At 37.4% G+C, this 14,110-nt stretch overlaps 1 protein-coding gene across 3 annotated transcripts in view; it reads left to right on the top strand.

Annotated features, from left to right (window-relative positions):
* The window catches only part of TMEM131 (transmembrane protein 131), a 191,666-nt gene that overhangs the window by 56,435 nt on the left and 121,121 nt on the right, over positions 1-14,110 (top strand). For all 3 annotated transcript variants that reach the window (XM_068564214.1, XM_068564213.1, XM_068564215.1), the window contains exon 3: positions 7,917-7,957. In XM_068564214.1, coding sequence (XP_068420315.1) covers positions 7,917-7,957 — 41 coding nt within the window. The remainder of the gene's footprint in view (positions 1-7,916; positions 7,958-14,110) is intronic.

The raw sequence follows: 14,110 nt of genomic DNA, 5'->3' as shown, positions 1-14,110 counted from the left end.
GATTTATGAATAAAGTGTCGCTGAAGAATACTGGGGAAAGAAAATATTGGGGAACAGTCAATAAAGAGTGCTAGGACAAGTGAATATATGGGAGAAATAAAACTTTGACCTCACACCAATAACAAAAATAGTATAACAATTTTGGGACTCTGGAGTCTTTTGAAGGCTTATAGCTTCAAGCGGAAGTCTTGAGGTAAATTAAAGTAAAATATGGTCCATTTCAGCTCTTAGCCTAGAAGCAGTTACCCACCCTCAACCCCTGGCCCTGTGGCAAGCAGCTGTGCATGTTCATCAAACAGCTTGCACACAGCTTGCAGAAGCCTGTGGGCAAAAAAGGATTCTGTCCTCCAAATATTGGGGATCCATGCCCTGATTGCTGCTTTTGATTGCAGAGGTTTAGACAGAGAGGCAGGTGGCCATTGTGGTTGCAACTCCCCCATTGTTAAAAGTTCCTCACCCTGAAGTGAACCAGAAGATTTAAAGGGCTGACAACCTTCAAAAGCCACTTGCATATATGGGGGAAATCAGAAAATCACTTTGAATGTTCAGGGAAAGGCCCAGGTTCATAAAACACCTGAGAAGGCCTTAAGTTTACACCTCAGGCTTATCTTTGGCACAGACATAGCCTACATCATAAAACCAAAAACAATAAACAGAAGCAAACAGATAGCAAACTCTGGAAAAGGAGGAGAATCTGACACCCAGAGTTACTACATTATTAAATTCAAATATCCAGTTTTAAACAAAAAATCACAGTGTACAAAAAGAAACAAAGTATGGCTCATTCAAATGAAAAAATTAATCAACAGAAACTATCTGAAAAAGACCTGATGGCAGATCTACTATACAAATTTGAAGTAGATCTACTTTAAAACAGTCATCTTAAAGATGCTCAAAGAACTAAAGGAAGATGTGAAGAACATCAAGAAAACAACGTATGAATAAAATGGAAATATCAATAAAAAGATAGAAAACCTAAAAAGAAAACCAAAAGAGGGTGACATCATCAAGATGGCAGAGTAGGCAGCCCTAGCTCTCATTCTTATACAGAAACACTGACATAAAAGTAAATACTGGTACCAAAATACTTTGAAGAGAAATTCAGAATCCATCAAAGAAGCAGAAGTACCCCTAGAAAGGCACAAACTGAGAGCAGTCAGATTTTGCTGATAAGAAGAGTACTGACTTTTCTTTAATCTTTCATCTTTTCCTCAGAATCGAGAATTTCCACTGTCTTATCTTCAAGTTTGATGATTCTTTCTTTTGCCTGCTCAAATCTGCCTTTGAATCATTCTAGTGAATTTTTCATTTCAGTTTTTGTACAATATTTCAGTTTTGCAAGATGAATAACTTCTAGAGACTTAGTGTACAACATGACTGTAGTTATAATACTGTATTGTATACTTGAAATTTGCTAAGATAGTAGTTAATTGCTCTCACCAAAAAAAAAGAGTATATGAGGTCGTCATTTCACAATGTATATGTATATCAAAACATCACATTGTACACCTTAAATATAAACAATTTTTATTTTCCAACTATACCTCAGTGAAGCTGGGGAAAAAAGAAATTAAAAAGAAAATTGAGCTGAAAATACAATAACTGAAGTGAAAAATTCTCGATGCTGAGGAACAGAAAGATTAAAGAAAAGTCAGTAGAGCCTAAGACCATCAAGTGAACCAACATATGCATTGTGGGAGTCCTGAAAGGTAAAAAGAGAAAGAGACAGAGAGAATACTTGAAGAAATAATGGCTGAAAATGTCACAAACTAATGAAAGACATGAATATAAGCATCCAAGAAGCTCAATGAACTCCAAGTAAGATGAACTCAGAGACTCATACTGGGACATGTTAAATCAGACCTTAAAAAGGCACAGAAAATCTTGAAAGCAACAAGAGCAACGGGACTCATCACATAAAAAGGATCCTTGATAAGTTATTAAGAGATTTCTCATCACAAACTGTGGAGACCAGAAAGCAGTGGACCCATATATTCAAAGTATTAGAAGGAAAAAACTATCAACCAAGAATCCTATAACTGGCGAAACTGTTCTTCAAAAGTGAGGGAGAAATTAAGACATTCCCACATAAACAAAAGCTGAGGAAGCTCATTACCATTAGACCTGCCTTGCAAGTAATGCTGAAGGGAGTCCTCCAGGTAAAAATGAGAGAACACTAGACAACAATGTAAAGCCATATGAAGAAATAAAGATCACAGTAAAAGTAAATACATGGACAGTTTAAAAGTTGGTATTATTGTAACAATGGTTGGAAACTCCACTTTTTGTTTTCTACAAGATTTGAGACTAATACATTAAAAAATAGTCTAAAAGCAAGGATTATTGTCACTTTGGTTTGTAACTCCACATTTTGTTTTCTATATAATTTAAAGACTAATGTACTTAAAAGAACTATTATTTTGTTTTTGGATACAAAAAGAAGAAGTTCTGTGACATTAACAACCAAAAGAAGTAGGGATGGAGCTGTAAAGAAGTACACATTGAGTGTGATTGAGTTAAATCTGATAAAAATTCAAATTAGAGTGTTATAACTTTAGGATGTTAGATTAATCCCCATGGTAACCACAAAGAAAATAATATAGGAAATACCCAAAATGAATTTAAACATTTCACTACCAAAAAATCAACTAAACCAAAAGATGACAGGACTACAGGAAATGAGGGATGAAAACAGTATAAGGCATATAGAAAACAAATAGCAAAATGACAGAATTAAGTATACTGTTGAAGCTGAGCTGGTAGGAATTCAAACAAGTTTGTTGTAGATTTAAGATATAAATTATAATCTCCAGGGTAACCACTAAGAAAATAATGTAAAATATACATAAAAGGAAATGAGTGGCCAACTTCAGCTTGTGTAAGCTAAAAGAAGTCAGTTTTAGGCATATACAGTCTTATCAAGGGTATGTCGGGAATTCCCTGGTGGTTCAGTGGTTAGGGCTCCACACTTTCACTCCTGAGGGCATGGGTTCAATCCCTGGTTGGGGAACTAAGATCCCACAAGCCACAAAGCCAAAAAAAAAAAAAAAAAAAAAAAGGGTATGTCGTAATAAGTGTGTAATAATTACAGATAAGAGCACAAGATTTGAATTCTGACACATAATGTTTGATCCTGGACTGGTAAATATAATTTGAGTGTCTCCAGTGTATTAAGAACTGCAAGGACCACTAGAGATAGAGACAGTTGTGGCAGTTATGCACTTTGAATTATAATGTAAGGAGATGTTATTACAAATGAAAATTAAATTATTGATATGTCTGTATAAACTTCAGGTTACAGTAGGGTTTTCAGTCTTGGCAATATTTATATTTTGGACCAGGTAATTCCTTGCTGGGAGATGAGGAAAGAAGACCGTTTTATGTGTTGTAGGGTGTTCAGCAGCATCCCTGGCCTCTACCCTCTAGATGCCAGTAGCCCTTTCAGTTGCAACCATCAAAAATGTCTCCAGACATTGCCAAATGCCCCGGAGGACAAAATTGCCCCCAATTGGAACCACTAGGTTATAGGGATAAACTTATATATTATTTTTGTGATAAGAGAATTTAATACTGTTTGAGAATATACCACAGACTTATTTTTGCAGAGTCTTTTCCATTTGAGTGGAAGAATAGTTCATTTTCCTCCTTTATATCCCCTTGGGGTGCTCTCTGAGAGAGACTGTGCTCAGACTGGTCTGGAATGTGGAGCCTAGCGGTGAGCTAGGCTGAGACTGGAGGCCTTAAATGCAACAGAAGAATGGAGTCTGAATTGTGGGTGGGAATTGTGCTTATCTTTGTAGATGCACAGTGAAAAGATCATTTGCAATATGTCAAGCGTTACCAACTTTAAGTATCTGTGATTCAGTGAAGTTTACTTTGAAATATTGTAGGTATGTCTTATATTTGATAGAAGATACAGAAATACATGGCACAGGCATTTTCTAGGGCCCTGAGTACTCCTGACAGACCCTTTATCTCTGAGCATAAAGTTCAAAGGTTTCCACTAATCAGATGGTGAAATAGGAAATCTCAGTCTCTTCTAGGGATTGCTTCATAGCTTGGTGAGCTGACCATCTTTTTTCATATGATTACTGGCCATTTATTTTTCTTTAAGTGATTTGCCTCCTGTTCTCTGCTTATATTTCAATCACAGTATTCTTTTCCCCAGTTTCTTTATTTTTTTCTTTTTGCTGTTCAGTTATAAAAATACTTACATAAATAGCAAATCTTTTCATTGTTACTAATGTAACCCTTTTTTTTGCTTGATTTTTCTCTTCTTTTCTGGGGGGTGGGGTGGGAGGAGGCGTTTACCTTGTTTATTTTTGCTCATTCTTGGGCTTTCAACGTTTTTGCATCATTTTGTGTTAGGTATTTACAGTCTATAGTTGGGCTTTGTTTTTTCGACATGATCCTTTTGTCTTTCTTAATAGACGAGTTTATCTCATTTAATCATGCTATATATGTGTTTAATCTATTCCATCTAATTTTTATGCTTTCCTTTTTGTTCTCCCTCAATTTCGGGGCTTAAGTTTCAGATACATATTTAAGATATGTTTAAACCTTCATTTCTCAAATTACTTCAGAAACAAAATAGTGTCTATTGTGATCTTTCCTTTTCTCTCAATATTTAGGGTTGTGCTGAGATTTTTATTCTTATTATAGTTAAATGACTTTTCTATTTTGTGGCTTATACTTCAAAAACAACATTTACTTTCTGCTTTTCTAACCTTATTTCCACAGTTCCTTTACTGTATCTGCTTGTCCTTTCACAAGACAGCTTCCTCATTTGCAATTCTTCGTGAGTAATCATCTTGGCCAGATTGTCTTCGTGAAGATATTTTTTTCCCCTCCAGAAAGTGTACATGGGTGCTACACTTCCTGAGTCTCCTTTCTGTCAGCTCCAGATGGGGACCACAGTTTGGCATGTCCTAGAATTCTTAGGTTGTACTTTTTACTGAAGTAAAAGTGACACAGAGTAAACTGTGCATGTTTAAAGTGTACGATTTGAAAAGTTCGACATATTATACACCTGTGAAAGCATTACTGCAATCAAGATAATAAATATATGTATCCATGGCCCCCAGAAGTTTACTTGTGACCCTTGGTAATCCCTCTACCCTCACTCTCCATCTCTAGGCAACCACTGATTTGCTTTCTGACACCATCAGTTTATACTTTAAATCATTTTATATAAATGGAATCATATAGAATGTACTTTTTGGGAATTTGACTCAGCATGATTATTTTAAGAGTTATCAATGTTGTTGCATGTATCAGTAGTTTATTCCTTTTTCCCCATTCAAATGTTATTTTCTGTTCTTTTAAAAATATTTTTTCTAAAATAATAAAGAAATATTTAATAGAGAAAAAGAAAGGTTCCTAGTCTTTGAGTTTACTCTTTTTTTTTTTGCTGAGTAGTATTCTACTGTTCTATCCCATGCCACAATTCATGTGTCACTTCATCTGTTGACGGAAATTTGGGTTGTTCCAGTACTGACCTATTACAAATAAAGCTGCCATAAACATTCATGTATAAGTCTTAGTATGGACTTATGCTTTTGTTTCCCTTGGGCAAATATCTCAGAGTGGTCGTATGGTGGGTGTTTTAAGTTTAACTTGTAAGAAATTGCCAAACTTCTTCTAAAATGGTGATTCTGTTTTACACTCCCGCCAGCAGTGTATGAAAGTTCCAGTTACTACACATCCTTGCCAACCCTTAGTATGGTCAGTCTTTTCCATTTTGGACGTGATTGTAGGTTGTAGTGTATCGTTGAAGTTTAAATTTGCTTTCTCTCGATAACTGGTGCTGAGCATCTTCTCATGTGCTTAACTGACATTTGTAGAATTGCTCATTTTTAAAAATTGGGTGGTTTCCTTATTATTCAGATTCATAAGTTCTTCACATGTTCAAGATACAAGTCCTTCATCAAATAGGTGATTTGCAAATATTTTCTCTCAGTATGTGGTTTGCCTTTTCATTTTCATAGCAATGTCTTTTGGTGAGCATATTTTTAAAAATTTGATGAAGTCCAATCCATCAGTTTTTTCTTTTATGACTAGTGTTTTTTTTGTCCCGTTCATGAAATCTTTGTCGTTTGAATGTTGCAAATATAATCTGTTTTTTTTGTCGAAGCTTTATAATTTTAGTTTTTATGCTTAGAACTATGATTTATCTAAAATTAATTTGAGTGCATGGTGTGATACAAGGCTAAGGGTTCATTTTCCCCCAAGCTTTGTCCAGTTGTTCCAGCACCATTTGTTGAAAGGATACATGTTTCTCTACTGAATTACATTGATGCCTTTGTTGAAAATCAAGTTGACTATAAACGTGTGAGTTCATTTCTGAGTTTTCTCCAGTTCTATTGATCTGTTTTGTCTGTCTTTATACTGGTGCCACACTGTCTTGATTGCCATAGCTTTTTTTTCTATTGTAGTAAAATATGCATAACATAAAATTACAGTTTTAACCATTTTTAAGTGTACATTTCAGTGGCATTAAGTACATTCGCATTTGTTTCTGCATCACCACCATCTGGCTCCAGACCTTTTATTTTCATCCCAAACTGAAACTGTGTGCCCATTAAACAATTCCCCATTCCCCCTACTGCAGCCCCTGGCAACCAGCATTCTACTGTCTGTCTCTATGAATTTGTCAACTCTAAGTACCTCATGTAAATGGAATCATATAGTTTTTGTCCTTTTGTGACTGGCTTGTGTCATTTAGTCTAAGTGTAGACTTAGTTTTCAAGGTTCATCCATGTTGTAGCATATGTCAGAATTTCCTTCCTTTTCAAGGCTGAATTATATTCTTTTGTATGTATACACCACATTTTGTTTCTTCATTTATTCATCATTAGGCGCTTGCGTAGCTTCCATGCTTTGCAATTGTGAGTAATGCTGCTGTGAACATGGATATCTAAATAACTGTTGAGTCCCTGCTCTCTGCATTCAGTTCTTTGGGGTATAAACCTAGACGTGTGATTGCTGGATCTTCTAATCCATATCCTGCACTACAGTCAAAGTAATGTCTCTAACACTTAAATCGTCTAGACCATGTCTGTGTCTGTTTCTCTCCTGCAACTTCAGTCCCCTTGTACTGCATTTAGAGTACAACACAAGCCAGACTTCTTAGCATGGCTTCTTACCAGGGCACAACGTGACAGGGTGCTGCCTCACCTCCAGCCTCGCTTCTGCTTCTCTCCCGCTTCTCTCTAAACTCCAGCCAAATAGACCTGCCGTCTGTTTCTTGAGCATCCAGGCTCTTTCCTGTGCTAGGACCTTTGCACGTGCTGTTTTCTCCACCACCACACAATCCCACCTCCAAACACAGCTCTTCTTTATCCTTTAGGTTTCAGTATACATGTTATCTCTTCAGACAGGGCTTCCCTCATGACATATTTAAGCATGTCACCTATTTATTCTCTTTCATAGCATCTTTCCAATTTTTCCAAAGTCCTTTATTCAATGTATAAACACATATTTATTTAGTTTTAAAATAACTGACTCCCCCTACCCCTACCCCGCCCCATACCTCAAGCTCCATGGTGGCAGGAACCATAGTAGACCAGCACCTGCACACAGTTGGGAAGGAGTGAACAGTGAGAGACACGTGTAGCCTCACAAAGTAATTGGAAAGAGGACTCTTCTCATAGGATGTATTGGTTTGGCAAGCTTCTAAAAATCAGTTCTATTACTTTGCATTATTTCCATGTGTGTTTAAAATTTAATCCAAATTATTCTCTCATTTGAATTATATGCTGTGACAAATCATTTCATATGATTTAGGGATCAGGTTTAACCTGAAAGTAAGTATAAGGTCAAAGTTGAAACTGTAATAAAATATGTTGGGTATTCTGTATGTCTGTAGTATAAAGATTTGGTTTCCGTGTTTTCACCATTGTTTTCTTCCTTCACAGACTGAGACAACACTTGGACTCAGTTCATACCAACAGAAAAGGTAAGGCAGTAATAGGTATATATATATTTTTTAATATATAAAATTTTATGTATTTAGTAAGATACTGACATACTTTCAGGTCTTTCTTGGGGATTCCTGCTCTCTGTTTTCCCCATACTTTTTTTGGTGAGGAGGGAAAACAAATAGTAAATCACATTATATCATGTATTTCAAGTATTGTGTATGGAAGACCAAGTTTAAATCTGAATTTGCATGTCGTGCATTGTGTAGTATTCCTTCCGCATCACATGCAATGGGGGTTACTTGTAGCTGAAACTCCCCTTGCTTTGGAAGAGTTTCGGCTTTATAGCTCCCAGTGACCTCTCCCGTGGTCCTCCCCGCTTTTTATGGGCTGAGCAGTGCTGCCCTCAATTGTCATCAAGGGTCTACCTGCAGGCCCCTGGCAGAGGAAGTTACCGTATAAGGAGAGATGATTCTAATTACAGGAGACCCTAACTGGTTGTCTTGTTGACCCCCCTTGTTTGACACATGAGGACTCTGAGATTCTTAGAACCAAGGGATGTGCTAACAAGGTTAGACTGGCAGGGTTTCAGGTAGAATTCATTATCTTCTGATCACCAGCCCCGTGTTGCATTCCCTTTGATATTCTTATATCAAATATGGACTCCTTCAGTGTTCGCTGTATTTTCTCTCTTTAGCCAGAAGAGCAATATAGAGTTAGTTAAGAATGAGGGGAAATGCTGTGAAAGAGGCATAGGGGAGCCAGTGGAGGCGCATGAAGGAAAGTAGTGGTGATGGAGCTTACATGGTGGGGAAGAGAGGTGAGAGTCTGCACAGTCTGCTCTGTGCTGGGGCTGTGGATACACTCCCTGCCTTGAGACGTCTTGAAGGACAGTAGAGACACAGCTTCTGATGAGTTATAAAGCATATGTGTTGATGAAATGACAAAGGCAATCTGCTTTCTGAAAGAAGGCAGCTCACTTGAAGAGTATATTATAATCCAATGATAGAAGCCTCAGGGCTTAGTTGTAGGGGATCAGGTACCTGAGACACATGGGTGTGCCTCACATGGTGTCTCACTTTCATCATCAAAACAGTCCACAAGGCCTAAGGCACAGCTGAGGTGAAGTTAGCCTCTGACTGCAGCTCCTGGTCTCCACTACTGGCCGCCTCTGCCAGCCTCTCCTCGGGGGTACCCCCGTTTCTGCTGAGCATTAGAGATTGCTGAGACGGACACTTTGTGGCTCTTGAGCTCCTGTGGTCGTTTCTGCACCAATTTCTGACTTCTTGTGCTCCCCCATTGTATAGTCCATTTGCTGCCCTGTGACTTTTCTAGTAAGCCGAGAGGTTCAGCCCCATCCTTTCTTGTGTTGCCTAGACGTGATCTCCTGAGTGAAAACTCTCATTCTGTAAGTGAAACGTAACTTGCTCCAGGGAAATTTATATCATGAAAAGCTTAGTTACAAAATGATTCTGTAGCCAATGGTGGCGAAGCTAGTCTCTGGCGACCATTTGGTCCCTCTCCACCACAACTGTTACTATCTGCTTCAGCCCCAAGGGCTTCCAGGACATTCTGCAAAGAGAAGAGCTGCTGCTTTCACGAGCTCAGGATCATGGGAATTAAAACTATGAAAGAATTTTCCAAGCTACTCTTTTTTATATTTCTCTCCTACCTTCTGGTTCACCCTTTCTAATTTGTCTTAATACAGTTATCAATTACATGATAATATTTTGTTTAAAAAGATGCCAGCTACATAATATAATGGTGGATAATGTGCACATAGTATTCCATCAGTGTTTATTTTAGTTGAACACCAAAATGTTATAATGGGTACCAGTAATGATTTAATATTTTGGGACGTGAGGCCACCTTTTATGAATGTCTTTTCCTAGGGTTGTGGAGCCCTATGGTGGGAGATTAGGAATTAAAGAGACCTGAGTTCTGTGTTCACCAGATGTATAGCTTGGAGAAAAACTATTTAACTGCTCTGAGCATGACTTTCATTTGCATACTGGGGAAGATCATTTCTCGGCCTGATGTATCTTATATGTGATATAAGGTTGTGCATTATATAAGGTTGCTGTAAGGACCATATGAGAGACTTATTTGGGTAACAGTAGTTTGCAAACATTAAAATGTTACATAAGTTGTGGGTGTTTGTTAATTTATTTGTTCAGTCATTCAGCAAATATTTACTGGAATCTTTACATACACCAGGCATTGTTCTAAGAATTAGTGATTCAGTCATTGTGTTTGTTATCTATTGCTGTGTAATAAATTACCTCCAAACCTAGAAGCTTAAAACAGCAGACATTTATTATTTTTCTGTTTCTGTGAGTGAGAAATTTGGGAACAACTCTGCTAAGTAGTTGTGGCTCAGGGTCTCTCGTGAGATTTCAGCCAAGACATCAGCCGAAGCTGCAGTCATCTGAAGGCCTGGGCCCGGTGGGTCCTCTCCAAGATGGCTCACTCACATACCATTAGCAGAAGGCCTCAGTTCCTTACTGGCTGTTGGCAGGAGACCTTAGTTCTTTGCCATGTGGAACTCTCCGTAGGGCTGCTTGAATGTTCCCATGTCACAGCAGCTGGAGACCCTAGAGCGGGAGATCCAAGAGAGAGCACAAGGAGGAAGCCACAGTGTCTTTTGTAATTGAGTCACACAGTCACTTCCATCATATTTTATTCATAGGAAGTTACCCCCAAGGAGAGCAGAATTAAGCCCCCACCTCTTGAAGAGAGGCAGATCAGAGAATTTGTAAACATATTTTAAAACTACCACAGTGCTGGCTGGGCCAGATAGTCAAGACTCCTGCCCTGGTAAAACCTGTGTGCTAATGGGGAAAACAGACAATAAGCCACCAAATAAATGAACAAAATATCAGCTAGAGAAAGGTCTGAGATAGACAAGACTCCATTGCTTCTTTAGATTTGACCATAACGAAGGCCTCTCTGAAATCATGTTTCAGCTTACCTGGTGAAAGTCTTAGGGCAGAGCATTTCAGACAGAGGAACAGCTAGTGCAAAGGTTTGATATTGGGAGCAGTGTTGTTGTTATTATATTATGTTGTTATAAGAGCTGGAAATGTTGGCGTATACAGTTAGGTAAGAAGGATACATGTGTGTATCTATGTGTGTATGTGTATACACAGTGTCCACAAGAAGAACCAGAGTCTTCTGATCTTTAAGTTTCCTGGTATCTCTAGGATATAAGCCAAAAATACTGGGCTACAGAGTACTTTTCAAACTAAGGTGGTTGAGGTTCTTTAATTGACTGTATAGTTTGCTTTTTATTAAGTACAACCATTTTGGTTGCCTACAGTTAACCATAAGCATCTAGAAGATTATAGTTAGAGCCAGAACTTGCTAATACCTTAATGGCAGATAAAGTCTGCTCACAATTACAGTTTGTCTAATATCTGTTATAAATTTTGTGAAAAAGTTAAAGGGAATGTTCTTAAGTTGTTTTTTAAGATTCCATTTGGGTTTATACTTAGATTTATTTTCTAGCTCTGGAGCTTTTAGCTGCACATGAAGTGACATATATGCAAAAAACAGTACTACTTTGCATAAATCTTGAAGACTGTAGTAATTTTGATGGTAGACTTAAACCCAACCATATCAAATATTATAATAACTGAATGGTTTCCACACCAGTTGTCAGACTATATTAAGGAAATATCTAAGCATATATTGTCTACAAGAAATGTACTATATTTTTCAATTTATATTTAATTTTTTTATCATTTGTTTTGAAATAACTTTAGAGGATAGATGCAAAAAGAGTACAAAGAATTCCCATATATATCCCATGTATATCTTGACCTAGATTGAGTCCCCATTTAACATTTTACCACATCTGCTTGATCATTCATAATCTCCCTCTCCACCTCTTCTTTCGTTCTTCTCTCTCTTCCCTATCTTTCTATATATAGGTATATATGTATATGTAATTATTTTTCTGAATTTTTTGAGAATCAGTTGTAGACATGATGCTCTTTTATTTTACCCCTAAAAACTTCAGTGTATAATTCTTATAAATATAGACATTATTTTACAAGCCACAGTAAAATCAGGAAATTAATACCTACATATACTACTTAATCTACAGACCTTATTTTAATTTTGTCAATTGGTCCATAAATGACTTTCACTTTAACAAGTAAAGAAATTCTTGGTCCAAGATTTTACTTCTCACCCTCACATTTTATGTATTTTGTTTATTATTTTTTAAATTTTATTTTATTTTTTGGCTGCGCCATGGAGCATGCGGGATCTTAGTTCCCCGACCAGGGATCAAACCCATGCTTCCTGCATTGGGAGCACAGAGTCTTAACCACTGAACTGCCAGGGAAGTCCTTCCCCTCACATTTTAATTCATTGTGTTAAAATTTACACATATTTTTTTTATTGTCCATTCAATAGCAAATTATTGTAATTTATTTTTAATAGTTTGTTTAATAGTTTGTTTTTTAACTTTTAAACTAGAGTGGTAAGTGAATTATGCACCATCATCGCAGTATTAGAGAATCTGAGTTTGACTGTATATTTACTATTACCAGTGAGTTTTACACATACATTCATATGTTTTTTTGATGTCAATTAGCATCCTTTTATTTCTGCTTAAAGAACACCCTTTAGTATTTCTTGTAAGTCGGAAGTGGCTATGATGAACCCTCTCAACTTCTGTTTGTTCAGTGAAGTCTTTATCTCTCCTTGATTTCTGAATGACAGCTTTGCTGGGTATAGTATTGTTGTTTGACAGTTATTTTCTTTCAATAGTTTGAACGTCATCCCACTCTCTCTTTGCCTACACAATTTCTGTTGAGCAATCCACCTGTACAGTACCTCCTCCTTATCTGCGGGGCATACATTCCAAACACTACACTATTACTGCAGATAGTACCAAACACTGTATATACTCTGTTTTTTTCCTATACTGACACTGGGTCACATATACAGCAAGGGTGCAGTGGACAAAGGGATGATTCATGTCTCGGGCGGGGCAGAGCAGGGCAGCATGAAGTTTCATCATGCTACCCAGAAGGGTGTGCAGTTTAAAACTTACCTATTTTTTATTTCAGGAATTTTTCATTTAATATTTTCAGACCATGGTTGACCGCATGTAACTGAAACTACAGAAAGTGAAACCACAGATGAGGGGGGACTAATGTAGTCTTACGGGGTGGGGAGTGGGGTGTTCCTTGTATGTGATGTGTCACTTTTGCTGCTTTCAGAATTCTCTCTTTGTCTTTGACTTTTGACAGTTTAATCATAATGTGTCTCATTGTAGGCCTTTTCAAGTTCAACCTGTGTGGGGTTCTTTGGGCCTCATAACTCTAGATGTCCACTTATCTCCCCACAACACTGGGGGAGCTAGATGTCCACCGTGGGCTCTCTTTCCCATCTGAGAAACTGTGGGCGCTAGGGGGCCCTCTCAGTGCAGCGCTGCACCAGCCTGGTGGAGAGGCGATATGACCAGAGTATAGCCATTTCTCTTACCTTATACAGTTTGGTTTTTTTTTTCTTCTTTTTTCCTGCTCTCTGTGGTCCAAGGATGTTCTTGAGCCTCACCCCTGTGTTTTGGGATTTTCACAATGGTATCTCATCTATCGGTAGTTGTTGGTTGGTCTTCTTGTGAGGGGGACTGAAGTCAAGAATGACCTATGTCACCTTCTTGATGATGTCACTCCCCAAAAGACATCATTGATAATAGGAAAAGGAGGGACAGGGAGAAAATGTTCACAGTACAGAACATTTGACAAAGGACATGTATCTAGAATATATAAAGAACTCTTACAACTCAAAATTAAGACAGACATGCCAGTTAAAATACTTTGAACGGACACTTTGCAAAAGAAGATATCTGATTGAACAATAAACAAATGAAAAGTTGTTCAACATCATTAGTCCTTAGGGAAATGAAAATGTAAGCTAAAACGTATTTATTGAAAAATATTGATATAGGAGTAATCTGTATCTTTTCTCTTAAGTCACTATATAGCTGTCTCTAATAAAAGTCATATTGGGGACCATTTTAAACTGTTGGTGACTTTTTAAAAAGTTTTACTTGTTAAAGTGCTTTCATTCCCCTCTTATTTCTGCTTGCAATGCTTACTGTGGATCAAGCTACAAAAGAGTAGTTCCCAAATGTGAGAGTGTACATAAAAGTGCCAGTTTCTGGGCTCCATACT

Source organism: Eschrichtius robustus, chromosome 15 (genome assembly GCF_028021215.1).
Source record: "Eschrichtius robustus isolate mEscRob2 chromosome 15, mEscRob2.pri, whole genome shotgun sequence".
In the NCBI taxonomy this organism is placed as follows: domain Eukaryota; kingdom Metazoa; phylum Chordata; class Mammalia; order Artiodactyla; family Eschrichtiidae; genus Eschrichtius; species Eschrichtius robustus.
The sequence above is the reverse complement of the archived record's forward strand: the minus strand, read 5'-3'. Positions and strand labels throughout refer to the sequence as shown.